The following is a 27,181-nucleotide window of genomic DNA, read 5'->3' on the forward strand; positions in this document are numbered from 1 at the left end:
CACGCACGACTGCTCTCATTCCTGTTGCAGGTTGGCCCTGGCTGACTTGAGGGCCTCCTTTATCCTGACTTGAAAGCAGTGTTGCATGCTCTCAGGAGCTGATGTACCACCCTGGTGAACCAGGGCTTTTTGTTTGCTGATATTGTAATGTCCTTGATGACGGTTACATCTCCCATGAATTTTGTTATGTATCAAGTTAAAGAGTCTGTGTATTCAGTGATATGAGGTTGACATGCTGATTGGTGGTGGCCACCTCCCTACAGAGCTGCTGTGGCTCCTTCTGGCCAGGCCCTGGCCTGAGCTCGCTATCTTGGAGGATCGCTGGGGTATGATTCCAAGACCGAGTAGGGCCTCTGTGACTAGGTTAACTTCTAAAATATCTTTTGTGGAGTTGTTGTTTTTAAGTTCATGTAATGTACTCATGTTGTATGCAATTCTTGAAGAAGATTGTGACAGTGCAATATGCAAAAGACTGGCCACCAGGGTGGTCCAATTTATCCATAAAACCTCCCACACCAAAATTACAGGTGTTTTAGTTTCATTGTCCATCCCCTGTACACTGTGTGCAGAATTATTAGGCAAACATGTTTTTTGACCATATTGTCCATTATATGCATATTTTCCGCCACCAACCTCTATGGACATGAACACCTATTGGATTTAAGCATTCCAGGTCATGCATATTGGTATAATAAGAGACAGTGTGATCGGAGGGGCCCAATACCCTATATCAGGGCAAAATTAGTGTGCATAATTATTAGGCAATTTTGTTTTCCTCTGGGAAAATAGGCCACAAAGGAGATCTAACAAACTCTGAAAAGTCTATAAACAATTTTGAAGTCTTCCAGAGGGATGTGGCTCTCTTGAAATTGCCCCGATATTGGTCATATCCGTCCAATGCACCGTTACGAAGTCATCAGTGTCACATGCATTGTGCTCACAAAGTAACTGCCGGATTGAGAAGAATTGAAGGTCAAACTATCACAAAATGATTACCCTGCAGTGCTGTTATATCCCAGAACCGAAACCTACATGGTGTGTCAACAAGAACATTGTATTCAGCACTCAGAGACATGACCAAGGTAAAATAGGTTGAAACCTGAAGACCACTCAACAAGAAATGCAGTCAAGACTGTGTCAAGAAAGGTCTTTAGACAATTTTGTCAATGGTTTTATGAACTTGTGAAAGTGACTGTTAATGGACCAGATCGATGAGCCCATGGCTAGATCGGTAATGTGCACACTCAGATGAGTTCCTGAGTTCTACTCAAATGCCAGCAGAATACTGCATAAATACCATTGTCTTCTTGAAAGTTGCAAACTTTTCCCTCACAGATCCAGCTATGGGCTCATCCACCCTGTCTGTCAATAGTCACTTTCACCAGTCCATAATACCTTTAAAAACTCTGTCCTAGGGTATTTCTTGACCCAGTCTTGACTTAATTAACTTGTTAAACGGTTGTCTGGTGTCATCCCTTCTTACCTTTGCTATGTCTCTGAGTGCTCAACAACCTGTTCTTCTGGACACCTGATGTAAGTTTGCATTCTGGAATATGATAGCACTGCAGGGTAATACTTTTCTTGTAGTTTCACCTTAAATTCTTCACATTTTTGGCAGTGACATTTCATGTGAGACTGATGACTTTGCAACTGTGCATTTGATACTTCTGTGCTAAGGTGACCAACGTCTTGCCAATTTCAAGAGAGCCACATCCCTCTGGAAGACTTCAAAATTGTTTATAGACTTTTCAGAGTTTGTTAGATCTATTTTGTGGCCCATTTTCCCAGGAGAAAGCAAAGTTGCCTAATAATTATGCACACCGGATATTGGGTGTTGGGCTCCTTTGATCACACCCCCATCTTATTATACACATATGCATGATCTGGAATGCTTAAATCCAATAGGTTTTCATGTTCATAAAGGTTGGTGGCAGAAAATACGCATAAAATGGACAATATGGTCAAAAAACATGTTTGCCTAATAATTCTGCACACAGTGTATATGGAGTGTGCAGATATTTTTTCCCTTTCAGGTATGACAGTATACACAACAGTGCGTCAGAAGGTCAGGTCTAATTTTTGTCCCCTTTATCCATGTCCTGAGTGAGAGACAAAGTGTGCTAAAAGGCACCATTTGCCTCTTTTCCACTGGCAGTTTTCTGGTAAACCTACAGCTCGACACAGCGCGACTCAGCTGCCACTTTTTGCTCTTCGATTGAACTGTCGTGTCCAATCAGAAAGCAAAAAGTGATGGCCGAGTTGCCCTGTGTTGAGCTGTAGGCCTACCAGAAAACTGACAGTGGAAAAGAGGCAATTGTGTCTCCACAATGTCTTCTAAGACGAGAGGAATGACAGTATGGCCCCAACGTCATATGGGGACAGCTTCAGGTCTGGAGCACTGACTTTGCATTCCATGTACAGTTTTTAGTGTGAAAGTGTCATTGACCCGAAACATAGGGAGGATTGCCAGGTCTTAGGGGAGGGGAGGGTTGAGAACACTGCACTGTGTGCTCGCTGTCGGGTCAGATGCCTGCCAGCTTCCACACGCATTAGGTCACACACACAGTACCAAAGTGCTACCTCTCACATTGTGTGGTGTTTTAACATGCCCCCCGGCCACACACACACACTACTTTAACTCTGCTTAACACACTCACACACACAAACACACACACACACACACACTCTCTCTCTCTCTCACACACACACACACACACACAAAGTGTTAGCTAATGGCACCAACCCTTTTTTTCACCTCCTGCAACCCTATAACCCTCTGCCATCTCCCCACACACACACTCTATCATGCCGTCAGTCACTCTCACACACGCACGCTAACTCAAGCCTGGAACAATTTACAGTATGCGCTGGCAAGGCCTTTGCCGACGCAGTCAGCAGGGCGGAGAGGCTGTTGGGTCACTCTTTATTATTGGCTGGAGTCAATCGAGGCGAAGCACACACACTCAAAAGGTCATAGGTCAAAAGGCAGCTAGAAGTTGAATGTGAGGGTGTAAGTCGTCTCTCCAAACTCGTGTCCTTCCCTCTTCTCCTCTGTTTTTGTTGACTTTGGTTAAGTGAGTTATATCACCTTTGCAGTTTGAATTTTAAATCATTGTCTAATACAGAACGAGTTTAACACTTTACTTGATGCCAGCGTTATACGTATGACACGACTGTCTTAACAGCGTCAAAACAGTGTTATAAAATGCATGGAGTCAAACATTATGTCAATGTCAAACATTTTATGGTCAAGAAAAGTTGACATTGTTTGGGCTGTCTTTACCATGTTTATTATGACAGACATAATGTTTATATTTTGAGGGAGGAAACCAACGCACACCAGAGGTTTCGAGGTGCAGGTAGCGGGTGCAGGATCAATTTGGTAGAAGAAGGTACCGCACACTCTTGTCCATCGTGCTGCAATTTATTGACAAACAACGTTTCGGCCCGTATGGCCTTTCTCAAGTTTTGCAACTTGAGAAAGGCCATACGGGCCGAAACGTTGTTTGTCAATAAATTGCAGCACGATGGACAAGAGTGTGCGGTACCTTCTTCTACCAGACATAATGTTTATGTCATGTCCCTGACTGCACACATCACTGTTGATATGGTCATGTCATACGCATGACACTGGCCTCAATAAGGGTAATGATGGGCAATATGGATTCCAAGATGGACAGGTATACAAAGTCATTAAGAATATTGTAAATACTGAATCCATTTTGCCCATCACTGATAAAGTGTTACCGAACAGAATTCACTCAAGTCGACGAGGACAGAGGACAGAGGATAGGACTCAAGTTTGGAGGAATGATTTGCTGTAGACTTTTAAAACATGGCCAAATAACCACGATGACAGCCAAGAGAAATACTTCAGACATGAATTATTAAGTGTGAGCTTTCGGAACAAGCCCTGTGACAGCTCAGACCAAAAGTGGAACAGGCAAGAGGGAACCTCGATTGAGTTTGAATGATTTATGAGCATGTCCCTTTAATCTCACAAAATGTCCATTTGCTCTTTTAATGCCCAGTTCATCTGTCCTCAGGGACTTTTTTTTTGTAACTATTCATCAGTTTGAATGGAGATAGCCGTATTTGCTTTAAGAAATAATAATTTTGACAAAGTCTGTAAAGATGAACATTAAAACCTTTTTTTATTAATATTTTCCCGGCCACGACAATAAAATTTAACAAATGATCACTAGAAAAAAAGTTAAACTTCCAATAGCTGTACAGTACATTGAAACTGGCCGCCTTGATCAAAACTCACTACATCCATGTAGTGTTTTTCAGCAGCATTTCACAAAAAAATAAAACAAAAAATAAAACATTATACATATGTACACATCCACACTGAATCCATATCAAATATCACATATGTACAGATACGTACTTCTGTAGAGTACAAACATGTGTCAACTTTGTTGCTTATTTTTTCCATTCCATTTAATTTTGTTTCTACAAAGGTTGACTTCAAAATTGACAGCGAGTAGCTCAATTCGAGAGGGAGGACTACCATTCTGAGACAAAAATCATGTGAGTCCGCAACTAAACTAGCAAAAAAACAATTGCTAGTTGTTGAACATAGTCCCCCCTTCCCCAAACTCCGCTACTTTGTCTTTGCACATAGGGCTGGATATTGACTCACTGTGGATTTACTCTGCATTTTCTCTTTCTGAGGGGAAGAGGGAGGAGGAGGGGGCAGTGCGCCACTACACCAAGGATACATCCATCCATGTCAAAACAGAAGTCTAGGAGTTATGCTACATCATTCACCTAAGTAACAACAGGTGGTGTAACTGGTTAGCGTTTAGCTAACCTTAGCCTTATCGTCCTCCTCCCCTGCCCCCTCTCGTCACGTCTCCGCTCTTCTCTCTTTTTTTTTTCTTCTTTTCCTTCACTACTGAAGACACACATTCTCCAAATATGGCCCTTTGAGAGACAAAAAAGTGGCTGGAGTGCCTTTTGCTCTGATTACAATAATAGAGTAAAATCCACCGGCTGCTTTTTTTTCTGATTCTGCTGTTTTTTCCCCCACCCACCCCTAATCCCTCAGCCACAAAAATAGAAAGGAATGCACTTTGGTATATACCAAATGCCCTGGGTTTGATAAAAGTCACAAGGATTATCACAACAGTCTGAGGTAAAATATTAGTAAAATTGTGTGTGTGTTTTTTCCCTAGAGTTGTACAACCGAAGCAAAATGTAACCCCTTGGATACTTGGATGTTAAGACAAGATAGGCGCAACAGAGCTTTTGCCACGAGGGCAAGCACTGCTGCCAAAGGTGATGGCTATCTGTTTACATACAATTCCCTGTTGGCGAAGGGTCCTTGAGAAAGCTCTAATTCTCCTTAAACAGGGGGATTTAAATCCCCCTATTTGTGTAAACGACTTGTAAAAACATCCTAAAAAAATCAATCGAGTGGCCTCGGTCTTTCGGTCCTCCTTTTCCCCCTTATTGCCATTTCATGGCTTTTCTTTTCTGGGGGAGTTCATACATCTTTGGGTGTTGCTCTAGACTCACCACATGTACTAGATCTCCATGTGCCTACATGTATCCTGTGCAGGACAAAAGGGGGGGCTTTCGCTGTTTCTGTTTTGGGTAAGAAAATGAATGGCATTGATAACCAAAGGCACATTTTTGTATTGGAAACTAAGGGCACAGATGACTTCCCCCACCACTAGTCAATCCACAAAAGGAAATAAAATACAAAAAAAGAAACAAAACAAAAACAAAACCAGCAAATCGTCTGAGTACAAACTGCCTCCATAGTCGTCGTCGTCTCTGCTGCTCAGTGTGCATTAGCGGGTCGAGTAGGCCCAATGGTGCTCGTCAAGGATAGATGGACGGTGTGCAGGTCAGGGGTTGTGCGGGTAAAGGGGACTTGGCAGCGAGGATGCCAACCAGCGGCGAAGGGAAGTTGGGTGGGTGGGTTGGTGAGAGAGACTATGCCCATGCTCAAGCGAGCAGACAAGAGTGAGTGCGAGTGAGCGTGAGAGTCAGTGAGCGCCTCACCTCACCATCATCCCCATTCCTCGACTAGGTGTGCAAGTGTCTAATGTGTCCAGTCGTTCATTCTCCAGTGTCCACAAACAAAACAAAGAGAATTAATCCTGTGATTGCCTTTTGTCTTTCATGCTTGTCTTCTTCTTGTGTTGAGTCTTCGAGTAAGTGGCAGATAAAGTTCTTTTTGTGCATTACATCGGAAGTCACTCCATGGTTACCAAAGCCAACAGCACACATTCTACTCCTGTTTATATTAGGTCTTCTTTGAGAAACGTTATAAGAAATAAATAAATAAAACATCTTTTTTTTCAAAGCTTTAAAACCCAAGTCAGTTAGACGAATATCACTAAAATGAATCCAAAAAGAAAACAAAAAGAAATAAATGGCCAATGAACGTCTTTCAATGTTGAGGAAAATGTGTGTTCTTAATTGTGTCATCTTTTGTGGTGCCTATCAGCTCTGCAATGTATTAGAGGAGTTCACTGCTGTTAAAACTTTTTGTTAATCCTCACAAGATGATTATTCTTTGGCTTCGAAAGGGAACAAACATTTCAGATTTTTTTTTTTTTAAACTCTGGCCTTGTCCTCCCAAACCCACAAAAGGAATACAGCATATGAAAGAAAAGACAAAATAAAATATAAACTGTTTCAACTCAGCAACAGCTCACAAAAGGGGAGTGGGGTCGTAGAGAGAAAGCAAATCCAAAAGGCTACAGTCTGATCAATCAGACAACAGGCATCTAGCTATTATCCAAAAGTGCCTCTCCATCAACTCACAACTCTTCAACCAGCCTCGTCTTACTGAGAGGTGCACTAGAATCTACGGAGGAGGCGTAAGCTCATCAAATTCAAGTAAATACTGTCTCTTAGCTTAGCTTTTCTTTTTTTTAAGAGTGCAAGCACGTCGCAATCAACTGGCTCCCTACTTCCACACTCGATCCACAACATTGTTCCTGAAGCCACTCAATTTTGCCTATTCTACACCATCCTTGTAGCATGTAGCATCATCACCACTCAAGCAAACACCCCATTCGCTAGGAGACAGAACTGGTTAAAAAAACTGCAAAGTTTCCTCTGGAAACAAAGAAAAACATCTAAAAACAAGTTAAAAGCACCAACATATTAACTTTAGACTTCGATTTGTGTTCACAGCACCTAATTATGTGTAGAAAAACACATGCTTGCTGAAATGTCATTCCTTTCACAGCTGTTAAAAATACCATTCCTCTCCTAGAAACCAAACCCATGATTGACCTGACGACCTAGCAAGGAGTGGCAGTCGAACCAGAACTCTCTCCCATCCTTCTTTCAGTCACGTAAGGAATGTCAAGAGAATTGTAGGCACATACCAAATCTCATGTAAACATTTTCCCTGTCACCTGAACTCCGTTTCATAACAGTCAAAAAACATACCATTTTCCACTGAATTTGTATGACTTTTGCCAATTTCATAAACAAATCCCATCCTTGCCAAGACCTGCTTTGTAACCTGCACAGCACAACAAACAGACCACCTTGAGACATACAATTAGCTAACATTGACATAAGGTCAACTTATAAAAACACAATTTTAAATCCCTTCGCCCAAATGTCAATCAAAACAGTAAAAATCCATTCCTCTACATGGTTCTCATTAACATATTTTTCTTTATGTTTTTTTAATGCTACAAAACAATTGTGCCATAGGCTTGAGTAAGTGACAGACCAGTTTGTACGAAAGCTGATTCACTACAGTCTTCGATACTGTCCTGAGATGGCGAACTTAAAATGTTGTTCCCTTTCACTCCACCAGTTCAATCTAATAAATGTTATGTATGTGTATTATGATGACAAGGTGCTACTAAACAAAGATCAACTCTGATAATATATGCAATAGTTCTTCTACACTTTAGGTGTGCTAACTTTTATACTTTTTTAAGCAACGCATAGCTTTCCAACTGACTTGGAAGATAAAAATCTCCTTCGTTAGACAGAAGTAAAACCAAAAAAATAAAAGGTAAAACACTAAACAAAACAATAAATTAGAGTGCTCAGCTGACAAGTTTTGGCAAAACTGTCCGTTGTTGAATATTCCCATTCGCGTCGGTCATTTGCGTCAGGTTAGTCCTAAGCTTCGTAGCCGACCCCGACGTGGGAGGCAATTTGGAGATCGTCGTGGTGATGGAGTCGTTGCCGTCGGTTATCCGCTTACCCGTTGTCGTTGACGACGTTGTGGTGGTGGTGGTGGATGAGGAAGAGGTCTTCTCGCCCGTTGGGGGTTTGGGAAGACGTCTCCTGAGCCAGGGGTGGCGTAGGGCCTGGCTGGGCGTCATGCGCAGGGCTGGGTCCCACTCCAGGCACTGTTTGAGGAAGTCCAAGAAGAGGGCATCGTCGCAGCCCTTGAGCGCTGTTATCCAGTCCTTGCTGGCGGGGGGTCCCCGCAGCTTGCCCCTGCGTGAGCGCCCGCCGTTCAGCACCACCGTGTTGTCGGGCAGTGTGGTGACTGTGCAGTAGCGCGGGTAACCCTTGGAGCTGACAAAGTTCTTGGCGCGCTTGGACGAGTCCAGAAGCTTCTGCGAAGGCATGCCCAGCAACTCGATGACGCACGCCAGCTGATCGCCCTCGTCCTCACCGGGCAACAGTGGGTATCCAGTCAGCAGTTCCGCCAGGATGCAGCCCAGGCTCCACATGTCGATGGGCATGCCGTAGCGTGCTCCCAGGATCACCTCTGGGGCGCGGTAGAAGCGGGACTGGATGTAGGTGTAGACCCGTTGGTGCTCGTAGCAGCTGGAACCAAAGTCGATCACCTAGAGCAGAGTAGAGTTGAGTTGAGTAAAATGGAAAGAAGTAAGGTAGAATAGAGCTGCTTCCAGAAGGGTAGACCAGAGTAGGGTAGAATTGAGTACAGTACAGTAGACTAAGGTAGGGTAGACTAGAGCAGAATATGTGAACATTTGCATAACTCTTTGCATCTCTGTGACCATGCCACTAAATTTGTTTCACAGGAAGCTGTATAATGTCAATGAAAAAGTATTTAATTGATGCAATGTAAAAAAAAAAAAACAAGCGCTCACCTTGATACCGCTGCGCCCTTGCTGCTTGAGCAGGATGTTCTCGGGCTTGAGGTCGCAGTGGATGATGCGGTTCTTATGCAGAGAGTCCAGGCACTGCAGGATGGAGTGGGCGAACTTCCTCACCAGGGGCAAGCTAAAGCCCTGGAACTTATTCTTCTTGATGAGTTCGTAGAGGTTCATGCTGAGGAGTTCAAAGGTCATGCAGATGTGGTTCCGGAAGGTGAAATGCTCCAGCATGTGGATGACGTTCATGGCCGAGTCTTTGTCCTGCTTGCGCAGGTGTTCTAGAATGCGGATCTCCTCCGCCGCCTGCCGGTGGAACCGCTTCTCGTTACGCACCATCTTGAGCGCCACGTGCGTATGCGTCTTGTGGTCATAGGCCTTGACCACCTGCCCGAAGCTGCCCTTGCCGATGACCTTGAGCACCTCGTAGCGGTAGGAGATGTGGTCGTGCGGCACGTGGATGTACGAGCCCTGGTCGTCGTCGTAGCCACCGTTGTTGGAGCCGCCGACCACGCCAGGCCGCTTCTTGGCGTTGGGCCCCACGAAGAACACCTCGGGGTAGTTGAAGACCTCCTGGTGCTCGAAGGCCGACAGCTTGGCCATGTACTGCTTCATGGCCTGGTCGGGGCTCATGGGCGTGGCCTTGGGCTTGGTCTCCGTCGTGGAGGACTTGATGGAGGATGAGCTGCCCTGCCTGCACTGGGTGCCCGAGTCCTGGGCCCGCTCGGGCACAGGCAGGCCAGTCCGGTTGAGCGGCGCCAGGCCGTTGGGCTGCGTGGTCAGCACTGTCCGCTTGTTGCTGTTCTCCTCGAACAGCTGCTGGACGTGGATGTGCTGGTGGTTCCCGATGTGCAGGTGGTCATTCATTGTGTGCTTATTGCCTCCTACCTGCAGACAGACAACAAAGAAGAGAGGCACATTTGTTAGTATTGTATAAGATACAACATGCTCATTGCATCCTTCAAGACAACACAGAAGAGGGGGAGAAAATACAGTCATTTGCATAGTACAGAGGACAGATATTACTTTATTTATTTTGAGATTACGTTATGTTATTATATTGCACATTATACAGTGTACTTATTGCACTCTGTCTGTAGACAGATAACACAGGAGAGAGCAAGAGAGTGAGAGCAAAGCGAGAGAGATAAGGCAGTTAATTACTACAGCTGGGGTAGATACTTTTTATTAGTCCCGAAGGAAATTAAGGACATTCCCAAAGTCCCACAGGTATCCATCTCACTGAATGTCCCACTACAGATTCATGGCATACATCACATCTGAGCTACCATGAGTGATAATGGATAAAATATTAGCACAATGACTGAAACCATTCATGAAATCTGGTTAAAATTGTCCTGACCTTTTAGGCATAATATTTGAAGTGAAGAGTAGTGGAAGTATATTGAGCAAAAAGCATGTCATTTATCCATCAATGCTATACCAGTATTAGAGTTATTATCAACGCTCCACACTCCCACACACATCTGAAACCTACTCCCAAGCGGGCCAGATGACTGGGAAGGTCTGAAGACCACTTTCCGTCTTCAGTATCAAGTCAGGAGGAGATATTTTCAACCCTACATAAGTCTTGCATAAATTAACTGTCAACCTTGCATGACTTCTGTGTGCCCTTCGTATTATCTTAAGCCTCACTGGCAATAGGTAAGAGGCCATGGTGCAAAATAAAAAAAACAACCATTTCCCAAACAGTCAGTTTTTCCAACACGACCATCCAATCCACTTTTAACATATTTGGCAAAATGCATCAGTCTCCCATTGCTCTTTTTAGTTTAGTTGAAACGGCAACCTTGTATGGCTTCTGCCCTGGCGTGTCCTTCACATTAGCTTCAGCAAGCGCGCTCAGCGGCTATTAGGAGACCAGGCCACGGGCGTAAATGGCGGTCAGCACTGACGTGCGGCAGTAAAAATCCCTCGCTCACTGTGACAGTGCCAGGTCAGGCCAGGTTAGCCTAGATTAACTGTAACAAGCTGCCCTCAACCCCCCTCTGGCCAACAGATCCCGACAGGCCATTTGTCAAACAAAAGGGCTGCACTAGGAGACAGATATGGGTCTCTCTTTCCATTCTTCTTCGCGGCACTATGTCAAAGTCAGAAATGGGTCTCTCAGTTGTCATTTGCAATGCTACACCCAAAGGGACATACATGGGCTTCCACTGTAAAGCTCAACACTGCCCTAAAGACGTGCATACATTGTTTCTGGCATTGCATTGTGAATGATAATGGAAAAAGATCAGACACAGGCCTCTTTCTATTGTCCTAACAACGAGAGTCACACACATACCTAAGCAAGCAAGCATATCGTCAATGGTTCTCCATTGTCCAACGACAAGCGAAGCCAGCAAAGCACACACGCATGCAGTCAAATCGCTTAAAGGCCAGCAACCGTTCGTAAAACTACCGTAGAGAGGCATGAGTTTGATTCTATTGTCATTCACAGCACTACTCCAGAGAAGAGATATGGGTCTCCATTGTGTGACTACCAGCGCACAGTCAAGTGTTTGTTTAAACAGACAGCCCTTTAGTCCATCGGTTTCCATTGTCGTACGACTAGCGTACAGACAAATGCTTAAGCATGCAAGCGTGCAGTCAAGAAAATACTCAAAGGACAGCAATCATTCGCAGCACATATTCGTTCTTGAGAAATATATGTCCATCGTCTTACAATGACAGTCAACAACTAAGCAGCATGTGTAAGCTACATTTAACCATTCACACCAGCTACCGGCCACATACTGTTTATGAAATAAGAACAACATCTTTTTTTATATTATGTGGCTTGAGAATATGATTTCGAGATGTGAGAGGTGGGGTTTTTTTTTTAGCCAAGTCGGCTTTATTGTCAATTTCTTTACATGCACTAGTCATACAAAGAATTGAAATTACGTTTTTTACTTTCTTTCATTTGCAGTTACCATCTACCCCTGATGTTCATACAAGTTATGTACACAAAGACGCCATGCAAACACAGACTAAGGCCCACTCATAAAGGCAGGTTTGTAGCAGAGGAAAAGGAAGGAAGCCGACCACAAGCATGTTTCTGGTGTGCACTGCCTTCAATGGGAGGAAAATGGAGAGGGAGAGGGAGAGCAGGAGAGAGAGAGAGAGAGAAAGAGACTTTAGAAAGTACAGGACACAACATATGGAGCCCTGCTTAAACACAAGGCAATGGCCGACAAATATAGCCCATTGAAAGACAATGGAGATGTTTGGCTTTTCTCAGAAAAGCCCCCGAAACGCACACACAATGACCTACTGAGACAAGCTACCAGAAATGCACACACAGAGACACCCACATGAACGTACAGACACACAATCACCAAATTTCTGGACATGTGATTGAGAGCGACTACTGACTTTCCATGACAGGTCTGGCTCTAATATTGTGACCTCAGAGACATAAATACCATGTGTCAAAGCAGCAAGTACCGTTGGCAGTGGCAGTAAGATCCAAATCTCGAACACTACGTACACCGCATGTACACATCCTCCTCATTGGGAACCGTTACATAAGTGCTCTCTCTCACTCACTCCTCCCCTCCAAACTACAGGGATCTGGTGTCCTGTTTTTTATATGGGCTAAGCAGAGGCTCACTGTCGAAACTAAACATCAGACAACCATGTGGGTTCGTGTCTGGCTTATTACTGAGATACTTACACACAGAGACGACAATGTTTAGGAAATGACAGATTTTTTGGTGAGGGCATGATTTCTGTACCGTTTTCCAGTATATGAAGTTTTTTCCCTCCCCGTTCGGCCAATTTCGTCTATGCTTCCAGAAATGTCAAATTCTATTTCTGAGGACTCTCTCCCCCCCCCCTCTCTTTTCTATTTTTATTTTTTAAATCTTTTTGAGGACACAAGAAAAACACAACAATTTTTACTCTTTATAGGCTTCAAACCTATAATAAGACGTAATAAACTAATCTTGAATCTTGTAAGCTTTCTTTTTTTTCACCACAGCATGTCTCATGTCCTTTTTTAGTATGGACATGAGATTTCCGTACAGTTTTTCAGTATAGGAAGTCTTTCCCTCTCCATTCGGTCAATTTCTTCTATGCTTTCAGGAATGTCCAATTCAATTTCTGAGGACTTTCTCCTGTAAGCTTTCTCTTTCCTCTGCACAGTAAACAAGCTTTCTTGGTGCACAGCAGCCTCACGTGCCTCAGGATTGGCCTAAATCCATTTATACAGTTAAGTTTCCACCTCTACCGAGATCACACCATCATGCTTCAGAAACTTTATCCTCGACGGTAGGCCACAGCTTTCTGACCCTCAACAGACACACACACACACATACACACATACACACAAACACACACACACACAATAATCTGTTCCGAAGTTTTCCATGTTTGTTTACGGGAACATAAAATGTTTCCAAACAAACAGAACTGCATGTGCATTTCCTCTCTTCCTTCTGCCCATCCTGAATCAGTCCCATGCAACCATCAAGACACAAACACACACACACACAATCCCCTGCAGGACACACAGACAGACACCCCATTCCATGTCCCTTTAACACACATATTCAAGCAAGCCTCTAAGACACGCAAGGAGAGAGAGAGAGAGAGAGAGAGAGAGAGAGAGAGAGAGAGAGAGAGAGAGAGAGAGAGAGAGAGAGAGAGAGAGAGAGAGAGAGAGACCCCCTATGCCCCTTCAACACACACAAGTCCATGCTGCTTCAGGACACGCACAGACACACACCATCTCGCCTGGCCTCCCATACCCCACTCCTAGCCTGTCCTTCCTTGATGATGTGATTAGCTGAGCTGGTTGTTTTCTCTGGAGCATCCTGTTGCACCAGTCCGACGTCTCTGCTAGACCCTGAGTGTGTAAACAACTGGGCTTGTCACGGCCGGCCCTGCCCCACGCCTGTTTACACTCTGCCTGTCTGTCTGTGTGCATATGCGTCTGCCTACCTTGCATGTCTGTCTGTCTGTCTGTCTGTCTCTTAGGCATGTGTGGTGGGGGGCTCGTGTGTGTGTGTGTGTGTGTGTGTGTGTGTGTGTGTGGTCTTTCTGTCTGTCTGCTAATTGCCTCATTCTCTGCGAGAGCCCTTTAAATACAGCCTTGTGTCATGGAGCCCTTTAAAGCCTAGCCTTGTGGTCTTTAAAGTCTAGCCTAGTCTAGTGTCCTCCTAGATTAGTATGGCATTAAATGCTGTTATTTTACTACTCTCTGGCTGGTTATTATTACTGGTTTTGCATAACTTCCCAAATTCCCCCTTTTGTTTCTGTATATAATCCACTTAATTGCGCTCTTCCCTGCCCTAATCTGGAAGAGATTGCAAACGCATACACATTTCCTACACACACACACACACACACACACACAATTGGAGTGATAATCCAGTCGTGGAGCTGGAAATATAAAGGCAATAATACATGAGGCCTTTTCTAGCACACCCAGATCCACTTAGCGCCTAATCCACCAGATGGCTACAGCCCTGCAGTTTCCAGAGCCTCACAGACACATTCAAGATAGGCTTCTCAGTCTAAACTCAGTCTACACCGTTATAGCGTGTACGAGTGAGCTAAAATCGACATACTCCCAATTAAGACACCTATATGAACGGATTTGAGACAGACGTCTCAGTCGCACTTAGACACCTTTATAGCACACACGTACAAGTTAGCTAAATACAAGACACCTATACGAACACATTTGAGTTAGACTTCTCAGTCACACAGACATTGTTACAGCGTGTACAAGTTACCTAAATATAATTTAGACACCTATTCGAACACATTCGAGATAGACATAGAAATATCACACGCAACTCGGTTATGCATAGGCCCTACTGTCATGACACGCAGAAGTTTGTTGACTCAACATCCTAAATTTTGACACCTACCTAATATGAAAAACACTCAAGATAGACTTCTCAGTTACACACTTTTATAACATCATGCTTATGACATGATTAGATCAACATACTCAAAACTTGCGAACCCATTCAAGAGTGACAGATCTCTCACACTGATGCACAACTCCGTGACACACACCGCTATAACATGTAGTGGTTAGTTCACTGTACATTCAAATAAAATGTAAACACCTATACAGACTAGGGATGCAAATTATCGATTAATTCATTAATCATTAGTTGATAGTCCTATCGATCGACTTACGATTAATTGATAAGCGGCATTTTCCCCTCGAAATCTCAGTGTTTCTCAGAAAAAAAACTACTGAATCTAAAAATTTTAATTAAAAATTGAGATAGAATTAATTTAAATGTGGTATTTTATTTCAATCCTTTAATCCAAAGGTGATTTAAATATTCCCACTATTCACACCCCTCTTCACACACATTCTTCACATGCCCATTTCACCTGAGTCTCTTGTCAGTTGAATTGTCGATTAATTGCGATTAATGTTTTTTAATCGATTAATGCATTGATCGATTAAAGTCGATTAATCGATTAATCGTTTGCATCCCTAATACAGACACATTCCAGATAAGACTTCTCTGTCACCCAAACACACTAATATATAACATGTAGATGTTATGTTGACTCGACAGATCCAATATTGACTCATTGAAGACAGCACTTCTCTGAAACACATATAATGTATAAGTTAGTGGACTACATACTCACAAGTAACACACCTAGATGAAGACATTGAAGACAGAGAGGAATCGCAAATGTTGTTATGCAACATCTGCAACACTGAGACATGTGCTGTAGTTAACTCAACCTGCTTCCAATTTTCAATCCACCTGCATACCAACACAGTCAGTGCTCTGTGTGACATAAACACCGTTATGACATCTACAACTCACTGACAGATAGAGTATTATAAAATGACCACATTTACAACTCTATGTGCGAGTGTGTGTATGTTTGTGTAATCTGTGAGCTTGGATGTGAAAATTACAGAGGCAACTAGCCACTCTACATTGCACGGCCAAGATTATAAAATGTTGGCATAATAGGCAGTTATAACGTGCAAAGCTGAATGAAGAATTTTAAAAAGCTGTGCAGACAGGCATATGTCACTCACAGACCTTGTGCAGTGTTAACCTTGTGTCTTCAAAATAATAAAAACACTGATGGGACTGTAAAGCCATGCATTCTGCTTGATCTGAGCTAAGCAATAAACGGAAGTTGGAACGCTAAGTGATAATGCACTGTGTGGCAATATTTATCAAAAGTTCCTTTCAAATCAAATTCATATCAAAAAACATATCCGATATACAGCTAGAGTCAACACAACCTTTTTTCAATTCCATTTCCAAATCAATAAATAAATCCTGCAGAGAAGATGGCCAAGTCACGCCATGCTAGCAGTAACTTCATTTGAAATCGCTCTGTCTAATGTAGAGTCTTGTTATTGGGGGGATATGATATAGTGCATCTCTGTACTGCTGCTGCTGGGCATCTGCTATACTTAAGCCTCCCTCCACACTGTTGAACTTGTGAACCCTGTAGATCATGTACACCATGTCCAATGCTGGCCTGAGCGCTACCACTGAAGGAGGCGGTGTGTGTGTGTGTGTGTGTGTGTGTGTGTGTGTGTGTGTGGTGTGTTTTCCAAGGCCATAAACAAGTCCACCGGGCGATTCCAGGCATGTCACCCCTGTGAACAGATTCCTTGATCTTTAGCATTTTGAGAAGTGTGTGAAGTGTCTGTGTGTCTAAAAATGTATTTTTTTCCACTCATCAGATCTGTTACATACAAGCAGGCCCAAAGACACATGCTACGACATGCTAAGAAGCTGTAATTGGGTGTAAATATAACACACACATACAGCCACACTACGGCCATTCACTTTACAAATCCCGTATGTGTCCACCACCGTGCCCACGCCATTTGCAGCAAGACTGAGTCATACTTAAAGGGACACTGTGTGAGATTTTTAGTTTTTTATTTCCAGGATTCATGCTACCTATTCACTAATAGTACCTTTTTCATGAATATTTACCACCACCATGAAATTGTAAGTATTCATTATGACTGGAAAAATTGCACTTTTCATACATGAAAAGGGGGATCTTCTCCATAGTCCGCCATTTTGAATTTCCAGGATTGGCCATTTTTAGCTGCAAAAATGACTGTACTTGGGCCATACTAGAAAATATTAGTTCATTACTTAGTAAACCATCATGAAAAGGTCAAATTTGGCAATAGGCGACACAGTTTCAATGAGCAGCATAGTTGCAGTACCTTTTTTGACCATTTCCTGCACAGTGTCCCTTTAAACTGCAGTAATACACAACAGGTCCACACACACACGCACACGCACACGCACAAAGATTTAAATTATTTAATTAGCAACAGGGATATTATCCCCTGCTTATGCCGTCTTGTTTACGGTATTTATGCCATTCTTGGCTTATTACCGCTACACACAACAACTTGCCAATCACCGGCTGGGCGAACTCAATATTGCACTTCACCCAACTTGATCCCCGTCAGACGTCCGCACAAGTGCACGGTTCCAAAAGGCAACACTAGCGATCTTGCAGACACACACGCATGCACACATATACACAGGGAGTTCCACATGCTAACACTATTGGTCTTGCAGACACGCATGCAACCTTGCACAGACATTCGCACGCCACACACACACACACACACACATTTGTAGAGGTGTATAGCGTAGAAGTAAGTTACCAGTAGACATTACATAGCTATTACACCAGTTAGTTACATTACATTGTTCGTACACCAGTTAGTAACATAACCTAAAACGCCTAGTTCTAGGTAACACTATGCTCATTTGGTACGGGGCTATTTTCACACAAGAACTTGCTTCTCCTGAAAAAAAGCAATGGCTTTTATTTCGACATTAAGTGCAGACAATGTTTTTGACGCAATTAGCCATGCTTAGCTAGTAATGCTATTGGCCAACACAAAACCAGCCATTCAAGGGTTACGATGCCTTCACTTGAGTACAGTACATCCCATGCGTTCTCATCGCAAAGGTCATTTGATATCTTTCTCTCAGATTCAGAGCCACCATGTCTCAAAGATAACGTCCCAAATAGATCCAAGCGTCTACCTTCGTACTCAAGATGGTAGGATAAGATAAGTACATCATTAAATCACATCAGCTAACGGGCAAGGGGGAAGAACAGTGAGGGGGGAAAAGAACAAGAACACAGCTTCTCTGTCCTGCCAGCTAAGAACCGTCACAGACAGGTGGGTTCAGTTTGGGTAGGGGGGCTTGGGAGGGTGTCTGTGTTGGGGGGGGGGGGGGGTGTCAGAGAGGGGGCATCGTCTGCTGTGACAGCTGCCCAGGACACAACTGGAAATGGAACAAAAGACACACACACACACATAAGGCTAGAGCCTTGAGCAGATTGCATGACAGGACGTCTGGCCTTGGCCACAAGCATGGGGGGTAACAGAAAAACATGGCAAATGCTGAATATCTAGAACCGCTTCTGGAGTCGAGCTGCCAATGTCACTGTGCGCGTAAGCAGTGGGACACATGAGCTACTCTTCTTGGGGTCCACAAACCATAGGACAAAGAAGATCTTCACATGGAAAACTGCAAAACAGGGGAGGTGGGTGCAGTGCGAGGAGATGACACAAACACACACACACACACACACACACACAGACACAGACACACACACACACAGACACCCTCCCAAGCCCCCCTACCCTAACAGAACGCACCTGTCCGTGACGGTTCTTAGCTGGCAGGACAAAAAAGCTCACACACACACACACACACACACACAAACACACACACACAAACACACACACACAAACACACACACACAAACACACACACACACACACACACACACACACACACACACACACACACACACACACACACACACACACACACACACACACACACACACGGCTGCATGAAGGATAAGGTTAATTAGGGACAGCATCAGCATCAGCATCAGTAGCAGTAGCAGGGTCTCTCTCAGCTCCCTAGTGGCAGTGCATGGACGCAGTGACCCATAGCCCCCATCCTTTCCAGAGCCCAGTCTCATCACAATAATAACCTCCCACGTGGGTAACACTACCCCCCCCCCACACACACACACACATATATAAACACACACACACACACACACACACACACACACACACACACACACACACACACACACACACACACACACACACACACACACACACACACACACACACACGGCCAGCAGTGAGTCTGTTGTTGCGTAAAACATCCCCATGGGGTGCAGTGCACATCAACAGCCCCAGGGCCCAAGACTCCCCTGTTCTCCCTGATTTAATCACGAGATTCTGTGATTTTCCCTAAATATGCAACCCTTGTTTATCATTTCTGTAGCAAAAGTGGAGAAAGGGTGGGGTGGGGTCAGAGCAAAACTCCAATAAGTGGAGAAGAAACAGTCATGTGACCATTCGTTTCATTATTCATAATTACTTTCGGGAATCCATCCAAATGACAAAAAGCTTGCTTGACTGCATTGCTGTTGACACACCATACAATAGGCGTCATCTAGCTTCCTGTTTCCTTGTCCCTTTAACAAACCATGTCTGCAAAAAAGGAAAACAAAATACAGGCGCCCAGGCAGCATAACACACCACAGCCAAGACCAGCACCAGCAGCGGTCACCTAACTAGGGCATGGAAAACCCAACTCCCCCACTGACCGACCGACTGACTGACTGACTGACTGACTGACTTCTGTTTGCATACTCATATCCACAGACAAGCACGAGCAAAACACAAAAACACACATATGCATAGGGGAGTATTCCCAGAACATAGAGATATGATAAACCTGGCAAGGTTACAATACATGAAGTGGTAAATCTTCTAGTGGATAGCTCACAGTTAATGTGATATTGGAACATTTTTGGAAATAAGTTCATTTTAGACCTCCCATTGAGCTGGTCTTATAGGATTCAATGTTAATTGCTAGCTTGAATGCAAAATGTGCACTGCCGTACTCAGTTAATGGCTGAAATTACAGGGGAAAGGTACAACTCAAATCCTTTAACTCAATGGACGGTGTAAAATGTAAAATATTTCCAAAAATGGCACAATATCACTTTAAGGAAATAAGGACTCAAGGGTCTTATATTAGATGATGTACCACTACCTCAAGGTTAACTTGACCTGCATTACTTCTTAGCCAGGTTCTTTGCAAAGTCCCCAAACTGACTGTGTGTTTGTAGCAAAACACAACCATGTTGCTACATGAAGACTCTAGCCTATCCCATCGTGGCACTGCTATGACCCTTCCTCCTCCAGGTGTTACGCGTTATGACTAGAGGTGGAAAAACGTGGTAATGTTTACAGGTTTATGGGTTGGGTTTGCGTCACCTCGTCAGACAGACACATACCCGTCAGACAGAAACATACACACACAAAAAACTAACAAATTAACAAAAAAGCGAAGATGTTTACAGGTGTGCCATCACTTCAGACACATGCACCCAAAAACAAACAAAAAACAACCAAAACACACTACACACACACACACACACACACCTCGAAGTACGGAGGAGGAATTCTCCCACGTGTGGAAAATGGACGTGTGACACTGTGTCGGCTGCTCAGCCTCATCCATGTTTTCACGCACTGCTTCATGACTGCGTCACCCATCCAACCACCCCTGACATAACGCCTCGCCACCCGTGACTAATCTATGATTAATAAGTCCAGCATTTGTCAGAAGCTAGTTCTCAGCCAAAAAAACACAAACAAACAAAAAAAACAAGAGAGACAAAAATTAAGTGCTTGTGTAATGGAGAGGGAGATTAACTGGTTTCGATGCATGGTTTCAAACACTCTCAGAACTTGAGACACATTGCAATTTCCGCACGACTGAGGCTGACAACAACCATAAGCCACCATGAACACCAAGCTCAAGAAAATGTGAAAAATAAACCACAAATAACTACACTTAAAATCCACTATCACCACCAGGATGGAGAAGATATCATATTGGAGGAACATAGGCCTATACCCAGACCACTTTCTCAAAGTGAGAAAATGTCAAAAAAACAAAGGTTAATGAAACAAACCATTTATAAAGCTGGTTCGAACAGATTATCCACAGGTCCGTAAAAAGTAGTAGTAGTAGTACTAGTAGTAGCAGTGGTAGTATCCGAGTAAAATTCCTCGTCTCCCGACCAGGTGGCCATGGAACATGGAACTGAAGTTTGTCCTCTTCAGATATAAATCGTGCTGTGTTTAAATGGATGACTGATTATTGTCGTTTTTCCTCTGCACGTTTTTCCCTTTCTTCTTCTGCCTGCGGCCAGTACATGTGACGGTTAACCAGTAACCAACAACACTGGCCCTCAGAGGGGAAGCTGCTGCTGAATTTCTCAGCGTCCGGATGGACGGATGGTTGGATGGAGGGAGCTGCAAGTATATGCTCTGCTCGGGGAAGGAGGTAGGCGAAGAATGGAGCTATCTGCTAAACATGTGGGAATGCCACCGGAACAGGAATATTGGCAGGGAGGAGATTGAGGAGGGCGGGGTGTGTGAGAGGGGAGGAGGGAGATGGGGGGGCTGGGGGTGGGAGGCTGAAGGGGGGGGGGGGGGGTCCTGTTTATTTTAGTACTGGTGGCCCCATTTGGGGACCCCTGCCAAAAACAGACACCCCCACCACCCTGACACCAGTGGCCTTTCTCCCCCCTCCCCTTCCCTTGACTTCCCACATCTTCAGAGTTAAGTGTATGTATGCCATGCCAATGTGTGTGTAATCAAAATGTGCAATGTGTGGATTTGTGCATATGTATACTGTGTGTATTCTACAGGAAACCTTAGTTTCCATAAGGGATTACAAAAAAAGGTTTCTGAAACTTACTACACTGCAACAGCACAAGTGAACTGAAGAGCATTTATCTACACTAGACCTAGGGCTGAGGGCTTCAGTAGGCTACACAGTACATGCATGGGCCTCCGAGATAACACCCAGGCTGCTTAGGCTCTCTTCTCTGTGCCTAAATATATGCCTGCATTAGGATGAAGTGGATATATTAAGCTTGCAGGCATGCAAGCTGGCTGAACTGCCATGGCAGGCAGGTAGGAGAAGGACTAGTAGAGGCCACGGTTCAAAGGCAGATAAATATTGTATAGATAGAATATAATACGATAGATAGATAGATAGATAGATAGATAGATAGATAGATAGATAGATAGATAGATAGAACATCACTGATGCATTCGCGACATCACGCATTGGGATATTTTAAGAGTGGCATTCTACAGAGGCGAGCAGTGACACCCTCCGTTCCTGAACCTTCACGCACACGCATAGAACTACACGACAAGCCTGCCTACAGTACTCCCCCATATGTGAACAGCGTTGGGACTGGATTGGAAGCACTGCTGGCTTTTAGCAGTGTTCTAATGTAATTTGTTCTCCTCTGAAAGGGCTGATCAACGGGTCTGCAAATGGATATCACAAGTCAGCGCACGAGCGATATAGATTTAGCAACTGTCATTACGCATAGTCTACACTATGCTCCACGGATTTACCTCGATTGCTTGCTTGGATTCCAAACCCATCCCCCACACGAGGAAACCTTTTCCGCACAATGCTTCACAGCAGTAGCCAACAGACTTAACCGAGTGACTGTACTCGGGTATTGCAATGTTTGAGGTCGCATAATTCCGTGGCCGTGCGCAAGATACGCCGCGTGCAATATTTACAAAATATGTGACTGTTGAGGGGCATTTCCCTAAACTAGACAGCAATTCTACGGAGAAGTAGACTCTACCGAAGGATTTAGAACAAAAATGACCGAAAACGACTGACATACACAAACAAAACACCCCTGGCATAGGCCTGACCTAAACACTGAAGCACCCTAAACTTGTCACTGAATGGTGATGTTGTGGTTGTTGTGGTAAGTGTGAAGGTGACTGAACTGACTGAGCGTTGAGTGTAATGGCAAAAAAAATGATACCCCACGTGACCAAACGGACGTGCCAACTTGTTACACAGCAGCACTATATATGAAACAAAAGAAACTCGTCTGACCTGCACTGACTGAGCGACCACTTAACAATCACAATGTTGCCATTTCGGAGGAATCCCAAGGTCGAGCTTACTGTTGGCTGACCGAGTAGGACTATCCAAGGTTACAATATGTGCATGTGTGGCTGTATCCACGGTCTTCCCCATTTATCAGCCTAAAGCCTCAACAACGGCCAGCAACCAAGCAGGGGCTGCACTCCATGGCGACAAGACGCGGTTGGTCACACTTTGGGAGAATTAAATTGCAAAAGCCTGCCGTGTCCTTACTGTTAGAGAGTTGGTATTCCTGAGGGGTGGTAATGTGACTGGAGAGGTCGGGTCGGTCCCTACAGCGGGCCGAAGACCCCCGACTCCGATTCCGGGGGAAGACTCTAGCTGGTGGATCTCGCCCCCTTTGCCTGCAAACCGGGGAGAATAAAAACGAAGCGTTAATGGCACCAGATCGCATGCCAAGAAATGCAGCTCCAACATCGGGCTACTCTGAAACCAGTTCTATATGGCCGTGACATAAGAGTGGCACATTATCACGCCCTTTCTCGAGCCCTGGTCGGTTTAGTTGTAACTGGTAGCATCTGAGAGGCTATTGAGGGATTGTGTAGCATACAATCTTGTAGATCATAAAGGAGACATCGGAATCTTATCCGAGCACTTCTAAAACATGAAATAGCACCCGTTCTTGTGGCGTGATCTCGGTGAGAATTACAATAGCAGCCAAATGTTAGGGTGCTGGAACTCACAGGAACTGATAACTACAAAAGAACACATCGAAGCCAAGCGCTAGAGATTCTGTGTACAAGATCCCCATTGGACTGTTGATTGGTATTGCGCTTGGCTTGTTCCAAAACAGGTCATACTTTGTCACTGACCGTTTATTTAATCAATTGCCTACAGGCGACTACAAATGATTGGCTCGGGAAATCGGCCACAGTGTCAATGGCTATGCAAATAGATGTACCGCTGCATCAAAACCAGGCGCAAAGGGAGCTTAGAAACCAAACACAACTATTGTACAACACGAATTCAACAGAAATAGAAGGCCAACGACCACAAGCATGAGTGGTCACTAATGCCATATAATTTTACTCGTTTCTCTGCCCTGTTGGCTTGAGTCTGTGGCTTGCTTACCCGAGGAGTAGACGGCAGCGCAGGGCTTCTTGGTTAACATGGCCGCGGAAGAGTCACACACAGAAAAAACCCCTTCAGAATCTCCCCTCCTCCCCCTCCGTACTCTGATCACCAACTCTGGTACTCCAATCAGCTACATCCAGACTGGCATTCTCAACCTGCTCCGCAAACACTGGAACTGCTTCCTCAAACACCTCCCGAAATGTTGCCACCATCGCTTGGAGACGGGGAAGGATACAAAAACAACAAAAAGCGCTAAGGCCCCTTTCGTGTGACGGAAAAAGAGGAACGAATCTAAAACGTAAAGAATCCCAACTGCAGCGACACTAGGCACGGTTGTTTGAAAAACGGTAGCTCTCTAGCATTCGCATGGTTGTCGCCGCATTTCCTCGCCAACCAGCAGAGCGCCGAAATACACGGCCGACCAGTTTGGGTGTTGCCCCGCAGCTTCGCTTATCTGCCTGCCTTCGCTCTCTTCCACCTCTCTTTCTTTGCCTCTGAATAGAGCGTGAAACGTGGTTGGTTCGGTTGTTAAGCTGGCGACGTGCGGCAGCTCCACGGGAGGGTCCGAAAGTCCCATTTGTCCCATGCACGAGATTAACCCTCCCATTATTCATTGGGCCATGTGATGCTCGCTCTGTTTCCCCAGATACTCACGTGTAAAAAATAATAATAATAATAAAAAAAACACACACATAACCTACAAAAACAAAACACTCAACAGAAGTGATGAACAATTAAATAAAACATTTGGATTTGGTGTTATGTTAAACAATACGCATGGCAATGCGCATGGCTATTTCCACGTTTCACAGTGCTTATTCAGTTCAACTGTCCAATTCTTCACGCACTCCGGAGTGAAAGAAATAACTTTTGCTCAAATAGAAAAAAAAATGTCCTGGGACTGCTTTGGACAGTTTGGTGATGTGAACAAGATGTTCAGTTCGGCGTTTCATCAGATCTGATATAGAACTCCGCTAGAGGGCGTGGTTTTACCTCTCTGCCATGGCATATATTACAAAAAAGTAACATTATTTGTACATTCGGATCTTTACAAAAAGTCTACACTGTAACTAATACCCCCCAGTTACCTGGTGCTCTCATAGAAGACAATGATGTTGTCCCTTTCAATGCAAATCACAATACTATAGATTTTACACTTACCTCAGGCCAAGGTAATGTAGCCTAATGCTTCTCACTCATATTTTCAATTAAATGTCTCCTTCATTCCAGACCCAGGGGCATCCATATCACAACACAACAAAACAACACAGTAAAAAAGACAGTCAGACAGAACAAACTGAGTAAAACCAACAACAACAAAAACACATACGTATTGCTCTCATCACACATGTCCAAAATACAGACATGTTCAGACATGTTCCATGTTCAGTAACTCCACAGACTGGAAAACAGTCTCACAGGGCACGTTCCCATGCTAGCTAGTAAGGCAATGAAGGCATTTTGCAACTCGGATGCCCTGCACATAAATCTACACATCAAAAATTATGCAACACATCGAGCGAGAAGGCACCTCAACACTGACAAACATATCACTTGCAGTAGAGTTTCTTGGAGAGCAGCCTCATAACTGCCGTGCAATTTTACATTGCTCTTTAAACACATGCCACGTGTTATTTGTGTCAAACATGTTCTTTAGGCCCCAAACCATCAGCAAACAGTGTCCACATGACTTGTCCAGGGATCATCGTCTTCAAACACTTCTTTTCATCTTTGCCAAACACTTGACACCCCCGCATTGAGACAAGGTTTTCAGCCAGACAAACAAACAATGGCCTGTTAAGAAACGCTTAACATTGAAGAAGATCCTATCACACATTAATGTCTCTCATCACTGTGGAACCCTCTCTGATAGAATCAGATTCATTAGTCCATTGATTAGAGAGAGTGTGGATGGGGGTATTAGAGGGAGGGGGTGAGAAGGAGCCTATCTGTAAAGGAGAGAGAGAGAGTGAGAGAGAATGTGTGTGTGTGTGTGTGTGTGTGTGTGTGTGTGCGTGTGTGTGTCTGTGTGTGTGTGTGTGTGATCGTGTGTGCATGTGTGTCACTGTCGGACCTTTAATAGTGACCTTTGCCATGCCTGCTGATAGAGAGAATGCTGATTCTGCTTGGCAGCCTGGGCTGAGGTTATGGCTGTCTATGGCCTAGCCCTGGCCTGGTCTGCAGCAGGATGATATTACATTACATTACATTACATTGCATTTGGCAGACACTTGATAACCAAAGCGACTTTCAAAAGAGGACATAATCAAGCCAACATCACAAGCAAATACAAAGTGCACAGGAGATATACAGAACAACAAGTGCAGTTGCAAAGAGGGGTTAGTTTTTTTTTTTTTTTTTTTTCAATATAAAGAGTGAATAACGAGAACACATACTAACAAACACTCTCTGATATCAGAATGGCAACACACCCCACTGATATGCACCATGTTACAGCACGCCGTGCTGACATGATAGTTAGTAGCTGACCAAATATAAGAGATCGGTTGGTTGTGTAGTTCTTACAACACATAGTGCTGGCTGTGCGTGTGTGTGTGTGTGTGTGTGTGTGTGTGTGTGTGTGTGTGTGTGTGTGTGTGTGTGTGTGTGTGTGTGTGTGTGTGTGTGCGCGTGCGTGCGTGCGTGCGTGCGTGCGTGTGTGTGTGCGTGTGTGTGTGTGCATGCATGTTTGTGAGAGAAAGAGTGTGCATGTCTGTGTGTGTGTGAGAGTGTTTGTGCATGTTTGTGTTGTTGATTGTTGATTGACTAGTCAGCTGACCAGCTAGCCTACTGGCCTGGGCCTGGGCCTGCACGTGTGTGTATTGAGCTGTGTATGTATTGAGCCGCTTATTGATATTGCAAAGCAGAGAGAGAGAGAGAAAGAGAGAGAGAGAGAGAGAAAGAGAGAGAGAGAGAGAGAGAGAGAGAGAGAGAGAGAGAGAGAGATGAGGGACCTCAACATCCGCATCCAAGATCCGCTTAAGTAAGCTGTCTTGCTGT

The 27,181-nt window shown here is 44.3% G+C and overlaps 1 protein-coding gene across 3 annotated transcripts; it reads right to left on the bottom strand.

Moving 5' to 3' along the window:
• Positions 1-4,129: 4,129 nt before the first annotated feature.
• On the bottom strand, positions 4,130-26,005 carry dyrk2 (dual-specificity tyrosine-(Y)-phosphorylation regulated kinase 2). Of its 3 annotated transcripts, XM_063212359.1 has the most exons (4): positions 24,179-26,005; positions 23,321-23,451; positions 9,063-9,953; positions 4,130-8,795 (listed from the first exon to the last, which is right to left on the bottom strand). In XM_063212359.1, the coding sequence occupies exons 1-4, from the start codon at positions 24,216-24,218 to the stop codon at positions 8,040-8,042; spliced, it is 1,818 nt and encodes a 605-aa protein (XP_063068429.1). In that variant the 5' UTR covers positions 24,219-26,005; the 3' UTR covers positions 4,130-8,039. The 3 variants fall into 3 exon arrangements, with proteins under 3 accessions (XP_063068429.1, XP_063068431.1, XP_063068430.1); XM_063212361.1 differs by lacking the exon at positions 23,321-23,451; XM_063212360.1 differs by lacking the exons at positions 23,321-23,451; positions 24,179-26,005 and adding an exon at positions 21,087-21,654.
• Positions 26,006-27,181: the final 1,176 nt, after the last annotated feature.

This window comes from Engraulis encrasicolus, chromosome 12, assembly GCF_034702125.1.
Source record: "Engraulis encrasicolus isolate BLACKSEA-1 chromosome 12, IST_EnEncr_1.0, whole genome shotgun sequence".
In the NCBI taxonomy this organism is placed as follows: Eukaryota; Metazoa; Chordata; class Actinopteri; order Clupeiformes; family Engraulidae; genus Engraulis; species Engraulis encrasicolus.